The sequence below is a fragment of the Bos mutus genome, chromosome 1 (genome assembly GCF_027580195.1).
Source record: "Bos mutus isolate GX-2022 chromosome 1, NWIPB_WYAK_1.1, whole genome shotgun sequence".
Taxonomy (NCBI): Eukaryota; Metazoa; Chordata; class Mammalia; order Artiodactyla; family Bovidae; genus Bos; species Bos mutus.
Window position 1 is genome coordinate 98,781,454 of NC_091617.1, and position 18,794 is coordinate 98,800,247.

Consider the following 18,794-nt stretch of genomic DNA (forward strand, 5'->3'; position numbering starts at 1 on the left):
GACGGCCCAGGGGGATGGTATGGGGAGGGGGGAGGGAGGAGGGTTCAGGATGGGGAGCACGTGTATACCTGAAATTTTTTTAATTAAAAAAAAAAAAACTGGAAAATAAACAATTTTAAAATTAAAAAAAAAAAAAGCATCAATTCTTTGGCGCTCAGCTTTCTTCATAGTCCAACTCTCACATGCACACATGACCACTGGAAAAACCATAGCCTTGACCAGATGGACCTTTGTTGGCAAAGTAATGTCTCTGCTTTTGAATATGCTATCTAAGTTGGTCATAACTTTCCTTCCAAGGAGTAAGCGTCTTTTAATTTCATGGCTGCTATCACTCTGCAGTGATTTTGGAGCCCCAAAAAACAAAGTTTGACACTGTTTCCACTGCTTCCCCATCTACTTCCCATGAAGTGATGGGACCAGATGCCATGATCTTCATTTTCTGAATGTTAAGCTTTAAGAAAACTTTTTCACTCTCCTCTTTCACTTTCATCAAGAGGCTTTTTAGTTCCTCTTCAATTTTTGCTGTAAGGGTGGTGTCATCAGCATATCTGAGGTTATTGATATTTCTCCTGGCAATCCTGATTCCAGGTTGTGCTTTTCCAGCCCAGCGTTTCTCATGATGTACTCTGCATAGAAGTTAAATAAGCTGGGTGACAATATACAGCCTTGACATACTCCTTTTCCTATTTGGAACCAGCCTGTTGTTCCACGTCCAGTTCTAATTGTTGCTTCCTGATGTGCATACAGATTTCTCAAGAGGCAGATCAGGTGGTCTGGTATTACAATCTCTTTCAGAATTTTCCACAGTTTGTGGTGATCCACACAGCAAAGGCTTTGGCATAGTCAATAAAGCAGAAATAGATGTTTTTCTGGAACTCTTTTGCTTTTTCCATGATCCAGAGGATGTTGGCAATTTGATCTCTGGTTCCTCTGCCTTTTCTAAAACCAGCTTGAATATCTGGAAGTTCATGTTTCAAGTATTGCTGAAGCCTGGCTTGGAGAATTTTGAGCATTACTTTACTAGCATGTGAGATGAGTGCAATTGTGTGGTAGTTTGAGAATTCTTTGGCATTGCCCCTCTTTGGGATTGGAATGAAAACTGCCCTTTTCCAGTCCTGTGGCCACTGCTGAGTTTTCCAAATTTGCTGGCATATTGAGTGCAGCACTTTCACAGCATCATCTTTCAGGATTTGAAAGAGCTCAACTGGAATTCCATCACCTCCACTAGCTTTGTTCATAGTGATGCTTTCTAAGGCCCACTTGACTTCACATTCCAGGATATCTGGCTCTAGGTGAGTGATCACACCATCGTGATATTCTGGGTCGTGAGGCTCTTTTTTGTACAGTTCTCCTGTGTATTCTTGCCACCTCTTCTTAATATCTTCTGCTTCTGTTAGGTCCATACCATTTCTGTCCTTTATCGATGCCATCTTTGCATGAAATGTTCCCTTGGTATCTCTAATTTTCTTGAAGAGATCTCTAGTCTTTCCCATTCTGTTGTTTTCCTCTATTTCTTTGCACTGATCGCTGAGGAAGGCTTTCCTATCTCTCCTTGCTGTTCTTTGGAACTCTGCATTCAGATGCTTATATCTTTCCTTTTCTCCTTTGCTTTTCACTTCTCTTCTTTTCACAGCTATTTGTAAGGCCTCCTCAGACAGCCATTTTCCTTTTTTGCATTTCTTTTCCATGGGGATGGTCTTGCTCCCTGTCTCTTGTACAATGTCATAAACCTCCGTCCATAGTTCATCAGCCACTCTGTCTATCAGATCTAGTCCCTTAAATCTATTTCTCATTTCAACTTTGTAATCATAAGGGATTTGATTTAGATCATACCCGAATGACCTAAATCTAGTGGTTTTCCCTACTTTCTTTAATTTAAGTCTGAATTTTGCAATAAGGATTTCATGATCTGAGCCACAGTCAGCTCCCAGTCTTGTTTTTGTTGACTGTATAGAGCTTCTCCATCCTTGGCTGCAAAGAATATAATCAATCTGATTTCAGTGTTGACCATCTGGTGATGTCCATGTGTAGAGTCTTCTCTTGTGTTGTTGTGCTGACAGAATGTGGTCCACTGGAGAAGGGAATGGCAAACCACTTCAGTATTCTTGCCTTGAGAACCCCATGAACAGTATGAAAAGGCAAAATGATAGGATACTGAAAGAGGGACTTCCCGGGTCAGTAGGTGCCCAATATGTTACTGGAGATCAGTGGAGAAATAACTCCAGAAAGAATGAAGGGATAAAGGCAAAGCAAAAACAATACTGAGTTGCGGATGTGACTGGTGATACAAGCAAGGTCTGATGCTGTACAGAGCAATATTGCATAGGAACCTGGAATGTCAGGTCCAGGAATCAAGGCAAATTGGAAGTGGTCAAACAGGAGATGGCAAGAATGAACGTCAACATTCTAGGAATCAGCGAACTAAAATGGACTGGAATGGGTGAATTTAACTCAGATAACCATTATATCTACTACTGTGGGCAGGAATCCCTTAGAAGAAATGGAGTGGCCATCATGGTCAACAAAAGAGTCCGAAATGCAGTACTTGGATGCAATCTCAAAAATGACAGAATGATCTCTGTTCATTTCCAAGGCAAACCATTCAATATCACAGTAATCCAAGCCTATGTCCCAACCAGTAATGCTGAAGAAGCTGAATGGTTCTATAAAGACCTACAAGACTTTTTAGAATTAACACCCCAAAAAGATATCCTTTTCATTACAGGGGACTGGAATGCAAAAGTAGGAAGTCAAGAAACATCTGGAGTAACAGGCAAATTTGGCCTTGGAGTATGGAATGAAGTAGGGCAAAGGCTAATAGAGTTTTGCCAAGAGAATGCACTGGTCATAGCAAACACCCTCTTCCAACAACACAAGAGTGTGGATGTTAGAGATATTGATATAGGTATAAATATGTGTTTGTGTGTAGATATAAATAAAATTCAAGTGTATTCAGGAAAAAAAAGAGGAGTCTCCATTCATTCAGTCTAACATCTGCTCAGCCTAAAGTGGAAACACCTGTTAGTTTATTAAATTGTAGAATTAATTCATGTGGAAATAAGAGAGGAGGGAGAAAGGAGGCTTTAATTCATACCAAAGGGAGGAATGAATATATATATAAAGAAATTATGCCATAGTTTAATAATGGTAATTAAACACTGAAGCTACTTTTGGTTCACTGAGAGAAAATGTGTAGCATAGATATAGTTTTACATCATTTAAGAAATTTTCTGATTGAGAGCTGCAATATCAGGGGAAAAAAGGGCTGCAAGAGCACCCATGCAAATAATCAGTTCTTTGTTGAGGCATAAAGATTGTTAAATGGTGGCCCTTTCATTCAATCCCTCTTCTTTTTTTGCTTCTGGGAACTACTGCCGTAGGTGAGCATCTCTACCTGGACTATAACAGCAGCCTCTGAATGGTCTTCTCACAACCTGTTTGTTTTCTACACTGTTGCCAGAGGTATCTCCACAAACTAACTAATAAAAGATGCACTTTTTCTCTCTTCCCTATGAGAACAAAGAAATCATTCTTAATTTTATTTTGAGTCATACATGCCACTGATAACCAATGAAGATATGAACCCTTTCCCAGTTAACAACAACAAAAACTTTATACATGCTATTATTCTCTGGCATTGCTCACTAAAGATTTCAAATCTGTTGCTATTTTGCATCCTCACCTGATATTCCATCATTTATCTTATTGTCTGCACTCTGGCTTCATGACACTTCTTACTGTTTCTCATGCTTGAAAGGGACTCCAAGTTCTCTCTTCTAAGCACTTTAACTACCTAGGGGTACAATGATGAAACAGAGGAAGGCTTTTGATGTGTTTGTCATAGAAGATCTAAGATTCAAACCTTGTTACAAGCTTGGCAGTGGTACTTAGCTGATTAGAATCTCAATTTTATCATGGTAGAAAGAGAGTGATAACATAATTTTGCAGGGTTTGTATAAAGGTCCAGTGAGATAATGAAAGTAAAGGGCTTGGCACTCATTGTTCCTATCTTCAATCCCCGATTGAGCCTCCTTACATTTTATCCTCATGCCCCACTCCAGTGAATGGATTTGGGGTTTTACTCTTTGTGTCCCCAGATCACGGAGTGCTGATACCTCTGTACTTGTAAGATTTGGGGACATTTATTTATTTCTTGTCTGTTTTTCTCTCTAGCCCAGTAGCTCATGACCCAGGCTGCATACTTAAGTAACCTTTATAAATTCCACTGCTGGTCCAATTAGTCCGGTTGGTCCAATTCCAACTCTGGTCTGGTCTGAAATTGCGATTTTTAAAGTGATTCTAGTGTACAAGCCTAGGCTACAGGCCCCTTGAGAGCAGAGATTCATCAGTGAAGCTCCACTGTCCACATGGAGCTGGTGCCCAGTGGGTGTTCAATGAATGCCTGTAGGGTGAATGAATGAATGAATGAGTAAATGGATGAATACATGCATAACAGCCAGTTATCTAGGTCTTCTGAACATGCATTTGATAAACTTTAACCCATTTAATTATGAAAATGTGACACTCTAGTTTAACAAATTCCTGATAAGTTTATATTTATACATTGGCAATCAATACGTAAGTGGATAAAGTTATGCTTTAAATTTTTAAAAAATCTAGATATTGCTCCAGGCAATTTTCTACCTACATATTTCTATGTTTAATGGTATTTTGTTTTTTCTTTCCTTCCTTTGCGTCCCTATGTCACATAAGCAAAGTAATTTTAACCTATAAATCTCTTAAAGGGCATCTAACTACCTAGAGCTTAAATAAGCAGTCTACTTGACACTGTTCTTACTGTGGGACTATTGCATGCAATCCTATCCTTGCATTTATTTTGTTGCCTTCTTCTTGGAGTTTATATGCAGATTTATATTCAACCTTCCTGGATTCTTTGTTTTTAGTGACCCATCAATAATTATGCTGATTGTGAAAATATATGCAGTACCTTGAGGAAAGGAACTAATGGCGTTAGAAGCAGTAGTTCTAGCAATCAGCTGATGTGAACTTTTCCCCATAATGGCTGGTGGTGCTTTCCCTTCTGAATGCTAAATGAAAGCTGATATGTAATAAAAGTTTTATTTTCATAGAGTGAATAGTGTCAGAGCATCATGACTGATAAAATCAACTTTCTCATCTAAATGTGAAAGATTTATAAGTTTATTTTCAGTAGGATTCGATTTCAGGATGGTCTCTAGACAGTAAGCTGAACAGTGGGTAAGGGAAGAAGATTCCTATCTTTTCTGATAAAGAGAATCATGACTTCATTACCTCATTTCTGGCCTAGAAATAGAAATGTTATCAGCTTAACAAAAGAAAGCAAATACATTACAAAAATGTCTCTAACTGTTGGTGGAACTCACTAGCGGAAATGCACAGGCTGGATATTTTGATTGAAATAAAAACGGTGGGTTCTGGGACTATATTTAATTTCTCTACAATGTTATTTTCTTGTAGGTAATCAGCTCTGATGTGGGGTCGACCGTTTCCTTTTGGATGATAGACACTGGGCAGAAAATCAAACAGTTTACCGGTTGCCATGGCAACGCAGAAATCAGCACGATGGCCCTAGATGCAAATGAGACGCGGCTTTTGACTGGCAGCACAGATGGGACCGTAAAGGTGCGAACACAGTGACGCTTCTTTATCCAGATAGGAGGGGGCTAAAACATTGTGCGAGGAGACACAGCTTTGGCTATATCTGTGTTGGTATTTTTGGTCTTGGAAGAAAAGAGATGAGACAAGGAAGAGCTAAATAACTCAAACCATCTAATAACAAAGCTGTTAGGAAAATAAACCTCTGTGGAAAAATGAATAAATGATTTTTCTGAATAAATTATTTAGAATCAAAGCACAACTTGTCTTACTCATTTCAGAAAGCCTTTTCCAGTGTTCTAGATAGAGGACCACTTTGGGGAATAAGAGGCCTGAATACTTTTCATGTGGTTTAGCTAATGTCTTTGATTTCATTTTTCTCAGTTTATAAAATGAGAAATCAGGGCAAGTACATAAATTTTAAAATGACATGAATGCAAGTTTTTCAGAAAATGAATATCTTAAAATCAACCTATTTTGTAAATTGCATTTTTATGTGAAGGTAAGTATCAATAAGATAGTAAAGAAGGATAGTAGGAGGGACAATCATAATCTTATTTGTTATCCATCCTAAACTAACACTATTTTATCCTCTCAGTTATCAAATTATTATTAATTTCTTCTGGGAGGAAAGTGCTATATTATTTTGCAGAAATCATCAAAATTTCAGGTAAAGCTAGATTCTTACAATCTAAAATCATGCCCAGCGGTGAATCTTCTCTGCTCACCTCAGCACTGAAAGTGATGACAATATCGGATTGGAGATGACTTGTGACACTTTGAGTCAACAGAAGGCAGTTTCCTGAATAAGCTTTGAATTGTTCTTAAGTTTCTGTCATAAGTGGAATCAGAAGGCTATTAATTAGAGGTACCTCCTGTGTTAAGGTGTATGATGCATTCAGGTAGACTGCTGGGGATGGTAGTGGAAAGCTACCTAGATATGTAGGTAGGTAGGTAGGTAGGGAGTGAGTGAGTGATAGTTGCTCAGTCATGTCTGACTCTTTGTGACTTCATGGACTATAGCCTGACAGGCTCCTCTGTCTATGGAATTCTCCAGGCAAGAATACTGGAGTGGGCTGCCATTGTAGGTAGAACATGGTGGAATTTGGGGGCAAGTATTTAGGAGAATTCCAGCATGCATCGATCACTGTGAAGCATGCTACAGTGAGCATCTCTGGAAATTAGCAGAACATGACCTCTGGGAAGGATAATGGCTTGAAGTATGGACTAGGAGCATGGGTTTAAGTCAAGTTACATCTTCATGTGAGAAAATGGTTAAATGTGTGAAGATAATGGGATAATTCTAATCACAATAGTCAGGTGGAATAAAATAGAAGTAACTGGAACTGGAGTATTAGACAGTGACTTGGGCAAAAAAAAAAAAAAAAAAAAAGTGAGTATCCCACATACCAGTCCTTGGATACAAGACCAGACTGAAAAAAGAAGGCAAAGGATTAGACTGTTTTTATCCCTATGTTGGGAACTAACTGGTCATAGGGTCCAGGGTAGGGCAGACTTATAGATGGTTGCAAAACTGGTCCCAGTTAAGGGGCTTCATAGGATCTGGGGACAGTCAAATCCTTATATACTTTTCTGTGGGTATTACTTTAGGTGGGCTTTATAAGAGCCCTGTTTAGAGAAAAACAAGACGACGTGGGTGAAGAGCATGCACACCCCTCAATGTCTCAGCTTGAGTCCTGACATCTTAGAAGTTAATGTGAATTTAGTATTACAATCACAGCTTTTGAAGGTACATTTATCTTTATCACAACAGCACAATAGAATTCTGAAATCTGGCAACTTCTGTGTAGGATGCATAAATCAAGGTTGAGCTGCACAGGCCATATTCTAAAAAGAAACAAGAATGAATGATATTTTCCCAATCACATTTATAATTTAGAACCCCAAATCCAGTACTTATGCAATCAAAGATTTAAAAGTATTGCCCTACTTATCATGGTTTTCAAGTCTCTGTTTTTAAATTAATTGTTTTGAATAATGTATGCACACAATAAAATTTTAAACCTAAAAGATATATACAGTGAGAAGAAAGTGTCCTTCTCAACCCATTCCCTTCTCCTCACTTGTGGCTACCAGTGGGACTAGCTTCTTGCACATCTTTCTAGACTGAGCACCATTTGCTTTTCAGTGGCAGTCCACTGTCCATACTGTTCTGCATTTTACATTTTCTGCATTAGACTGATTTATATGAAGGCAAACAACACCAATAATAATATTAGTTAAATTTGATTGCATATTACTATGAATCATGCACTGTCCTAAGCACTTTACACACATACACACACACACATACACACACCTCTATATGCTTGGTACTATTATTATACCAGTTGAGAAAACTGAAACCTAAGGAAATAAACAACTTGCTGAAAGTCCTGTGGCTGATTGGCTTTGGACAAAGCTTAGACAACTGGAGATGACCCATTCTTTGTAATAGCTGTATTATATGCTACAAATGTGGAGATATTCCACATTTGGATGTTCAATTCCTTGTTAATGAGCAATTAAGTTGATTCAAATTTTTAGCTGTTATGAACAATGCTTCCAGAAAATCCTTTAAAATACATAATTTCACATATGAGTATCTCTGAGTAATGATTTTCTAAAAGTTGAATTTTTGAGGCAAAAGGGATATGCATTTTTATCTCGATAGAAAGTGCCATCTGCCCTTTGATGATGTACCAATAATGTTTCATAGCAGGGCTTAGTTTTAACAGCTAATTACTTTCTCTCTTAAAGTGAGCCGATTGGTCTACATCTTCATCCCACGACCTGAGGAGGTAAACTAGAATTGCTTGTGCTTCTGTGGATGTGGGTCTGGTACCCACTGTCAACAGGAGGTTTTATTGGCAGAAGATAGGAAACCTCGGATGTGATGACTGTGTTTCAAGCTCTGTATTATATGTTTACAATTCCAAGCATCCCTGAAATAGAGGTCCTATGTCATAAATAAGAAAATCAAAATTTAGAAAGATACTTGGAGAAAGAAACAGGATTTTGACAGACTCCAAAATGAAGCTCTTCATGTTTTTATACTGCCTCCCCCTTAAAAATAAACACTGATGTATTGCCTTTGAATCAACTATTATCAGAGTAGACTGATAAGGTTACAAATAGAGTAATAAACATACGAGCTAAATTTAAGTGGTGAGAAGGCTTTAATTATTATGTGTCTCAAGTGAATCAACCCTAGTGCAGAACATAAACAAAAAACTGTAAAAATCCTATTACATCCTGTTGCTGTACTCATTGAGAAGACATTTTCTTTTCTTATCTCAAAGCTGATTTTAACTTCTCTTTTAAAGGTCTGGGACCTCAATGGCTGTTGTCACCACACACTCAATGTTGGGCAAGAGGGAGCTGTGGATATTTCACACATCCTGGTTCTTAAGAAGACAATCCTAGTTACAGGCTGGGACAGGTATGATAGACTTCATGCAAAACTGTAGGAAGGTAAAAGGAGAGAGTTTTATAATCCCCTGAAAAAGGGAATGGCTACCCACTCTGGTATTCTTGCCTGGGAAATCCCATGGACAGAAAAGCCTGGTGAGCTACAACCCATGGGGTTGCAAGAGTCAGACATGACTTAGAGACTAAACCACCACCACCACCACAAAAGGAAAAAGAACCCAGAAATCCTGTTTTCTGCTTCAGCTGATTTAATCCTAATTCTGAGTCTTTAACTTGCTGGTGACCTTGATGAGTGAAACTGTTTGGAACTGGCTGGATGCTTAGTGAATAAAATATTTTAAGATCATGTAGCTTGAGCGGCTTTGAAAAGTGTTAACAGTGCTTTCTCCTGGTTTTAGGAACCTGTCTTTTTCTTTAACCATTTCAGACAGAAACATAATACCACTTCCTGAGTGTTAAATCCAAAACTTTCCCAAATTTTACAGTCAATAAATTCTTAGTGTATAAACTTCATTCCTTCAACTGTAAAAGGAACTCATTCCTTCTTCTCTTCTTAGTTTCAGTTGCAGTTGCAGCACAAGAGGGAAGCAGCCTGCTGAAATCTGGGTTAGCACCTCCGTCACTTCAGAGTGGAGAAGGGTCTTTCACATTCCACTTACTGTACTCAAAGAGCAATTTTTCCATTTCATTTATAAAGAAAATTACTTTGCTTTCCTCTTTTCCTGAGAGAACTAAGGGATCATAAACAGGGGCTTTTCTATGGCATTGTATAAGCCCTAAGAAAATTAAAGTGTGATATGTTTCAAAAATACATTGTCCATAAATTCAATAGTTCAAGAAATATTGCTCTAGTAGGTAATTTGCCCAAGATTATTCACTATGGAAATATGATTGTAATGATTTGAAGCTAAGATTAAATCAGATTTTATACCTAGAAAACAAGCAATATGTATTTGGGAATTTTTATCACGCTTAGGGAAGGGTTGTGTCTAATGCAAATATGAACATCCTAGACTAGACTAGAGAATACAGTGCCACACAGAGCTTAGTTTTCAGAGGTAGTTTGACTATAAGGAAAGAAAGTATAGTTCCGATTGTTCTACTTGCTATTAAGAACTAATTTAATCATCTTCACCTTTGAAAGAAAGCTTCTTCATATCCCTGGGAGCAATCATGATCCATCAATGACTCATAACTACTCCTGTAGACTATGGCCTAATGCTCTCTATAATTAGGCTATGGCAATGAATAAGTGGAATTATCTAATATCGTGGCAGAGTAGATGTGTAGTATACACTTGAATTTTGCACATATCAAAAAGAACTTTAAAAATTAATGTGTTGGTCAAAACTTTGGAGACACCATTTTCTTAGTCATATTTTTTAGACATCCCTGGTTAGAAATGAGCATCAAATGTAAGGCTTTTTAAAAAAATTGGTCACAGGGTGAAATTTCTAAAGATTAGATATATAGAGTAATCTAAAAATGATTTAAAAAGAACACCCAATGATCTGATCTGTATTGGGGGTGATCACTTTCTATAACCCTGGGGAGGAATTTTGGGGGAGATTGAAATGAGTGGAGGAAAACATCACTCTTCTCATTTTTCTCCATGTTTTCCACCTTCCATAAAGTTGTCAGGACTTGGATCCTATAGTTGGAATTGAAAGTTGAATGACTATGTTCCCAGTTATATTGTTTTACTTTCATATTGATGAATTTGAAAATGATAATTTTATATTTTCTAAGCAATATGTCTTACATTAGAATGGATTTTGCAAAATCTTTGCAGGATCAGTTTTTTTTTTTTTTTTTTTAACCAAGAGGCATTTAACAAAAGAGGCAAGAAAACAGGTAAGTTGTTTGGTTATGTCTTGGGGAGGATAGTCCATTAAGCCAGCTCCCTAATAGTTTAGTGCCTTGAGAAGAAATAAGTGAAAGTTTGAGAGTCTTTATTAAGCGTTCTTTAAAATCCAGAGGAGGCTGTTAAGTTACACTGTAACTTTAACTTTAGGCTCTATTTAAATAAAGAAATTGGTCTGATAATTCTGTCCAAGATGGAATAGAAATTACATTTATTGAGTTTGGTACATAAATATGCCATCAATTTATTTTATTCATAGAGCTTTGTAGCATTATGCACTTCACATACATTATCCAACTTAATCCTTAGCTTCATCTTGGAAGGTAGGCAATATTTTGTAGATATCTCTAATCTCTGTCTTCAGCTCTTATCTTTCTAAGCTCACTCATCCGTTTGCTTGCTGGATGTATCTGACTGTGATCCCAAATTCTTCATATTCTAAACTGAGTGTATTATGCATGAAAGTGAAAGTGATAGTCATTCAGTCATGTTCAATTCTGTACCACCCCATGGGCTGTAGCCCACCAGGCTTTTCTGTCCATGGAATTCTCCAGGCAAGAATACTAGAGTGGGCAGGCATTCCCTTCTCCAGAAGCTCTTCCTGACCTGGGGATCGAACCCGGGGCTCCTGCATTGCCAGCAGCTTGTGTATAGTCTGAGCCAACAGGGAAGCCCATTTTATTCATTCCCTTCCCTAAACCTACTTTTCTCTTAGATGCAGAGCTTCAGTTAATAGCTAGACATCCTGGTCATCCACCTGTTCATCCCTCTTATTCAACTTCACAGTCAAGTAGTCACTAAGCCTTATCTCTTTTCTAGTCTAAATATTTTTTTTCAAATCTATTCCCAATGCTACTAGACTGCATACTTCAGAGCATCATTTCTATGTACATGAATGTCACGGTCTTCTCATTTGTCTTTCTCTGGTAAATGTCTCTCTTTTACCTCTTAAATAGATTTACTCATTTTAATAATTTCTACAGTGATTTCTTTCTATAATACTGTTTATCTATGTCACTTCCTTGGTTCAATGATTTTTAAAATGTCTACAACAAAAAAACCAAAGCTCCCAGTGTCCCAGACCTATTCTGAGCTTCATTTGTACACTCCATTCTTGTGTAAATTCTAAACTCAAATAGAAACCTGCTGTCAGAGTGTTCCTATATAAGCCATACCATTTCACACTCCCGTTCTCTCCCCTTTTCTAGAAATCTCTCTACAAATATTTTTCATGTAGTTAATGTTTATTCTTCTTTGAAGTCTCGTTCATATAGCTTTTCTACCAGAACCTTTTTCTTTCCCCCTATGGTGGAAATACGCCCCCATTTGTCTTTGTGCTTTCTAATTTCCTGCACTTTATTTAACCTAGGAATATAACTACTGAACATCTAATATGTATGTATGTCTAATATATGCTTATTAGATGTTATATGATACTTGTCGAAGGACTTAACATTTATTGAATAGATAGGAAATCTGAAGATTAAAGAGATTAATTACCCATGGTCACACTCCAAATAAGAGGAAAACAGAATTGATATTCAAATCTATTCTTTCATTACAATAAGCCAGAAAGCCAAGTATTACCAATTCTCTTTCACAGAGGAGGCGAGGCTTGATGAGTAACCTTGCCAAACCTAGTAGGCAGCTGAGTTAAAAGTCTATGCCAAAGTGCATACTTTTTCTACCATTCCTGAATTACGGGTTTGCATTCTTTTAAAGAAGTAATTTGACTAAGTTGATCAGGTCAATCAAAGCTAATGAATCAGTTTTGTATATTTAAAGGGAAAAAAAATACCACATATTATTAACTTAATAATACCTCAGAATTTTATCTTACCATAATTTTCCCCTTTCCTTTCCACAAATATCTTTAAACTGCACCTAGATAGAAAACATGGAGTTAGGAAACATGGTGTGCTGAACGTGAAAAAGCAGGATTCCTTTGCTCAAGGGCATCACATTCTAATTGAGGAGTTGATGCATACAAGGCTGGATATGGAAAATGCCCCTTTCTGCTAAACAAAGCCTGAATCAGAAAGCCCATTAGGTTGTTTAGGAATATGGTCATTCATATCTAGAGATTACTTCCACCGGAAAAAAGAACCCAAATTCAGAAATTCTACAATATGTTTCTTATCATCGTAAGCAAAGTGTACTGAGAGACAAAGCTGTAAATTGACATTGAGTCAGTTAAAAAATACTCGGTTAAATACCTAACCATGTTTATGTTGGTAAAACTAAGTGAAGAGATGATGAACTATCTTTGCATTTGTTAAGTAGTCATATACTATGTATAGTTCTGGTAAAATCAAATAAATGATCACAATAAAGTTTAAGATTTTATCTTATTTTTATCTTAAATTTATGTCCTGAAATTTTATGATTCTATATTTATAACTCTGTATAAAATAAAAATAAGTTCTTCATTTATTTCTCTTCTTTCAGTTAAAGGAGAAAACTTTGTTTGAAGGTTTTATGTCTGTAAAATATATAAGTACTTATATAAATATGTATATATAATATATAAAGATATAAATAGAGAAAAGAGAATTTTTCATATAATTTCAAATAATTCTGAAAATATGATTGAGAGTAGCATTCTTCACAGAATTCTTTAAAAAGTAGGTGCTCAATAAATAGCTGTTGATATAATTCTATTTCTAAAAGTATTTTTTAAGGGAGCTGAAATTAGGGATTTGAAGTTCCTCAACAATAAAACTTACCTATCACAAGATATTAAATTCTTAAAATAATTGCCTTGCTAAAGAACTGTATGTAATCTTATATATGACTCAATCATCTTTTATTATTAGGATGAGAATCAGAATGAGTACTTCCAAAGCTGTGACTTATTCTGGATAATCTTGTTGGAGGCTGGATGGGGGCGAGTATGAGTGAAATTCACAAATAACCCTCAAGACTAACTTTGTGATGGTTTCAGTATCCAAAATTGGGCTCCACAAATTTTAGGAAAAAGCATGAAAAATAACATTTATTTTGAACTATTCCCTACCTTTGAGATAACCTTTTTATCCTAAAAACAATGGATATGTTCTTTTGGACTAACAAGACATGAACAATTAACCTCTGAGGGAGCAGATGTGTAAAATGCATGTCTGACTCTGTGACCCCATGCACTGTAGCCTGCCAGGCTCCTCTGGCAGGCTTTTCTGGGATTTCCTAGGCAAGAATACTGAAGTAGGTTGCCATTTTCTTCTCCAGGGGATCTTCCCAACCCAGGGATCGAACCCATGTCTCTTGCATCTTCTGCATTGCTAGGTGGATTCTTCACCCAACTGTGCCACTGAGAAGCCCCAAGAGAACAAATAATTGACTTTGTTCTTTTGTTCTCAATGTTACAATTTCTACACGAGAAGTTTTGGTAAAATTTATTATCCTATCTCATTCATCCTAAAAGAGATTATTTTTAACACATTGAAAATGTTTTTTTTTTTTGCTCTTGTCAGGCAAACTAATTTTACTTTCTCAGAATTGGTCATCATATCTAAATTCTGAATTAGAGATAAGGCCGTCATCAGAAGAACACAGTGACTCAGTAGCTGTCCTCCCAGGACTTCAGATGTGAGGTGTGGAATGGAACTAGTAACCTGCTTCAATGTCAGAAAGAACAAATCTCTCAGACTCTTAAAATGGCCTAAAAATTGGCTCGTTCTGCACTTCAATTTTACTCTTGGCAAAAGTACAAACTTAGAAAAAAAGTTATATTGAAAATGTACAAAGTAAGAAATACAGTGTGGATTCTGAAGGTATTTTAAGGATAACTGTCATTTCAAATGAAAGTTTCAGGTTAGGTTTCAAGGGAAAGTAGGCAGCTAATTAGCTTCTCACCACTGTGACACACAAGGTCAAATATCAGAATGGCTACTTTTTATACCATGTTATGAAAAGGATTTTGTGCTTTGGGGTGTACTCCTTAAGTATATCCAGTTAAAATGGTAGCTTGGCAAAGAAGACAACTGACATTAAATATTGGTGGAGAGATAATAGAGGAGATATGGACTGACCTCTTCCATCTCACTCCCACCTTCATACGCTCCCTTATCAAAAGATAATCTCTTTAATCAAACATACCAATAGGTAAAGAGGAAATTTTAAATATATACGTATAAAACTCTTACAAAATTCATGACAATTTCAGAACTGCAAATTACCTTACTTATACTATCTTGTCTTGCTAAGCCTTGTATTAATATTATTAAAATAACATTGATATTAGATGATTGATTTAAAAAGTAGAATAATTCATATATTGATTCATCAAATTTTTATGAAATGCCTATTATTTTCTAGGTATTATTTTGGGTACTACTCATGCTGAGAGGAAAAAAAAAAACTTTGCTCTCCTAGAGCTTACTTATGGTAGGAAATACAGAAAAGAATCAGACAAATAGATATAGATTCCAATATCACATAATGATAATGTAATCAAAATGATGTAGGTGAGGAATGAGAGACTCAAGGAAGTCTTTAGCTTGGGTGGTCAGGGAGGGTTTCCCCATGGAGGTAACATCTGAGCAGAGAATTTTTCATCTGATCATTTGAAAATATTTATTGAATATTCAATATGTGTAGGTCACTATGATTGCTACTTAATATGTATAGGTCACTATGATAAGGTTGTAGAATAAAACACGATCCCTGTTTTCTGTGAACTTACATTAGAGCAGAGGAGCAGAGACTATATAATATGAATTAAATGTTGTGAGTAAAATGTAAATTATGTAAGAGATCAAAAGAGGGATATATTTCTTTCAACACTAGTTATTGACCCATTGGAAAAGACTCTGATGCTGGGAGGGATTGGGGGCAGCAGGAGAAGGGGACGACAGAGGATGAGATGGCTGGATGTCATCACTGACTCGATGGACGTGAGTCTGAGTGAACTCCGGGAGTTGGTGATGGACAGGGAGGCCTGGCGTGCTGCAATTCATGGGGTCGCAAAGAGTCGGAAACGACTGAGTGACTGAACTGAACTGAACTGATTAAGGAAGCCTACAGAACAAGATAGGACTTAATGAATAGGTGTATAGACAGGTAGTGTGGGTATGTGTGTGGAAGGAAATCCACAGAGGGATGGAAGATCCCACTGTGAATAAAAACAAAGCAGCTAGAAATGCAAAGCATATTTAGAGAGCAGTAAGAATATTGCTTAGGTCTTCTCGAGTGGCACAGGTGGTAATGAATTCACCTGCCAATGCACAAGATGCAGGAGATGCAGGTTCAATTCCTGGATCGGGAAGATCCCCGGAGGAGGAAATGGTAACCTGCTCCAGCAGTTTTGCCTGGAAAATCCCATGGACAGAGGAGTGTGGTGGGATACAGTCCACGGGGTTGCAGAGAGTCAGACATGGCTGAGCAACTACATGCACACACATACACACGCACAAACACACATGAGTACTGATTGGCTTGAACATGAGATGTGCTTCAGAAACAACCTCTAGATACTCCTAACAGCTTAAAATAGCTCCTGCAAGGAGAGAATCTATTTGAAACCTTGTATTCTATCTATAAAATCCAGGTGAATTTTGCTTTCTATTGCATTTATTTATGTATTCTTATTTTAATATAAAAATATTTTCTCCCAAACTCTTTGAGTAAAATGAACACTTAGGAAGGTGTGTCAGCTCTACCTGTGGTTTCCAGTAGCCCTGTCAAACATTTAACTGAACATTCACATTTTACTCTGAAAACCAAGGACAGAAGAATAAAGGGAAAAATGCTAAAAGAGTTGATTGGATCCAAGTATTATTGGGTCTCAAATAATAGGTCCAGACATTTGATTTTTGTCATGTAAGAAATGGAAAAACTAAGAAATATTTTTTAACAGGGTATTAGCCTTATCTTTTTGATTATGCTGTTTCCCCACACTGCTTGGAGTGACTTCCTCTTCCAAATCTTACCCATCTATAGGGTTAGGCTCTGTAGGTTCTGTTCCCTACAGCACCATGAGCAGGGACTTTCATGGAGAAAACAAGAAATGTTTGTAGAATGAATGTATATCAAGAGCTCCTGAATGAAATGATTAATCTGGTAGCAGGATGAAGGATGTACCAGAGGTGGGTAGCCTAGAGACAGTGAAATTTGTTAAGAGTCCTTTACAATTGTTCAGCCTTAAGCTAGTGAGTGCTAAGCTAGAAGCTGTCATTGATTATTCAAAATAAAAAAGGAGGAATGAATATATAACATCACAGAGGCAGAATCTGAGGATTTTATTTGACTAAGGAAGAGAAAGACAAGCAGGAATTTGGAATTCTGGTCTATTAACCAATTTTGAGAATTTAGTGAGTCCTCCTGTGGAGGGAAGGTAGAAATTTTAGATTTTTGATATTAGCTGATGGAAACTATAATGGAACTGTCAGCTGTCAAGTGAGAACAACTCAACACTGGAAAAAGTCATGAATGAAGATAGATTTAAGAACCACATTTATAGAAGTGAACTGGAAATTCACTGGTGGTGAATATAAAACCTGCCGGGGTCCAGCCCCGGCTGATCCAGGGTATTCGAAGGAGAGACGGCATCCGCGACCTATTTATTTAAATATTTATCAAAGATATAAAGAGTAATAGAATGAGGATAGCTCAGTGAGGAAATTCAGTGGAGAAAAGTGGCTGAAATAAGGATAGCTCAGTAGGAAAATTCAGTGAAGAAAAGAGGCTGAATAAAATTCCAAAGCAAGGAATTTACGTCACCTATGAAGGCCGCAGGCGTCCTTCCGTTCTCCCGAAGGAGAGGAGACACTAAGGCCTCCCCGGTCAGATCTTAGAAGCCCAGGCAAAATTAGTAGGCTTGACGAGCTTCCCCGCCTCAGAGGAAAAATTCAGCCAGAAAGTGAAAGAAAGAACAACATGGGGAGACCAAGTTTCGGTGAAAAAGGCCCACACTTTATTTTCCAAAGTAGTTTTTATACCTTAAGTTATGTATAGAGGATAATGGGGGAAGGGGTAGGTAGAGTCATGCAGTAAGCCAGGCTTTCTTCCTGCAAACTTATCATATGCAAAAGTTTAGGTGATTTGCACCATCTTCTGGCCTGGAGGCCTGTTAACATTTTAAGACCCTTTCTTCAGAAAACTTATTTTTCTCTAAAGGTGATTAGTCAGGCGCCACCCTCCAAAAGCATTAAAGTTGCATTCCTATAGGGCAAAGGTGTGGTGGGCTATAACAAGAAAAAGAATTAACTCAAGGGTCCAAGGTTACAAACATTGAGGCTACTACTTACATTTCTATACACCCATTATATCAATCAATACACTGCCAAGGACACAGTAGGTAAGGGATATGGAGATTTAGCAGCAAACATTGGCCCAACAAGTGAAAAACCCTTCACCAATACAATTTCTAATCAATCTTTTAACTACTCAAAGGAATCTGTGTTTAGATAGTTTAGAACATCTCCTGCCTCTTACAGTTGGGAGGCTCTGAGCAATCACATGTGGCCGGAAAAACCTATTCAGGCAGGCTAGAGGATTTCCAAAGGAGTTTGTAGGTTGAAACACTGTCACACCCAGGAATTATTAACTGGAGCTGTAAGCTAACTCTTTTTTCAGAGAGAGGTAGTGGGGGACAGCCCCCGTAAAGTCAGAGGTGTAGGTGAGAGCACAAAGCAGAAAGTAGGCAGACTCTGGTTTGGGGGTAGATGCTCGAGAATTTCCAGGGGGACTCCTGAGGCTCGATCCCGCCTTTGCGTATGCCGAGCCTCCTTCCTCATGACCTTTGCCACGGGCGGAGTTCCTCACGCTGGCTCCTGGCAGTGATAGACTTCCAGTTGAGCTATTCCAGATCCTGAAAGATCATGCTGTGAAGGTGCTGCACTCAATATGCAATATGCTGGATCCCGGCAAAAACCCAATACAAAAATAATACAAAAACCAATACAAA

The 18,794-nt window shown here is 37.5% G+C and overlaps 1 protein-coding gene across 2 annotated transcripts in view; it reads left to right on the plus strand.

Annotated features, from left to right (window-relative positions):
* WDR49 (WD repeat domain 49) overlaps nucleotides 1-18,794 on the plus strand; it is a 169,179-nt gene that overhangs the window by 97,461 nt on the left and 52,924 nt on the right. For both annotated transcript variants that reach the window (XM_070373695.1, XM_070373701.1), the window contains 2 exons: nucleotides 5,458-5,622; nucleotides 8,922-9,037. In XM_070373695.1, coding sequence (XP_070229796.1) covers nucleotides 5,458-5,622; nucleotides 8,922-9,037 — 281 coding nt within the window. The remainder of the gene's footprint in view (nucleotides 1-5,457; nucleotides 5,623-8,921; nucleotides 9,038-18,794) is intronic.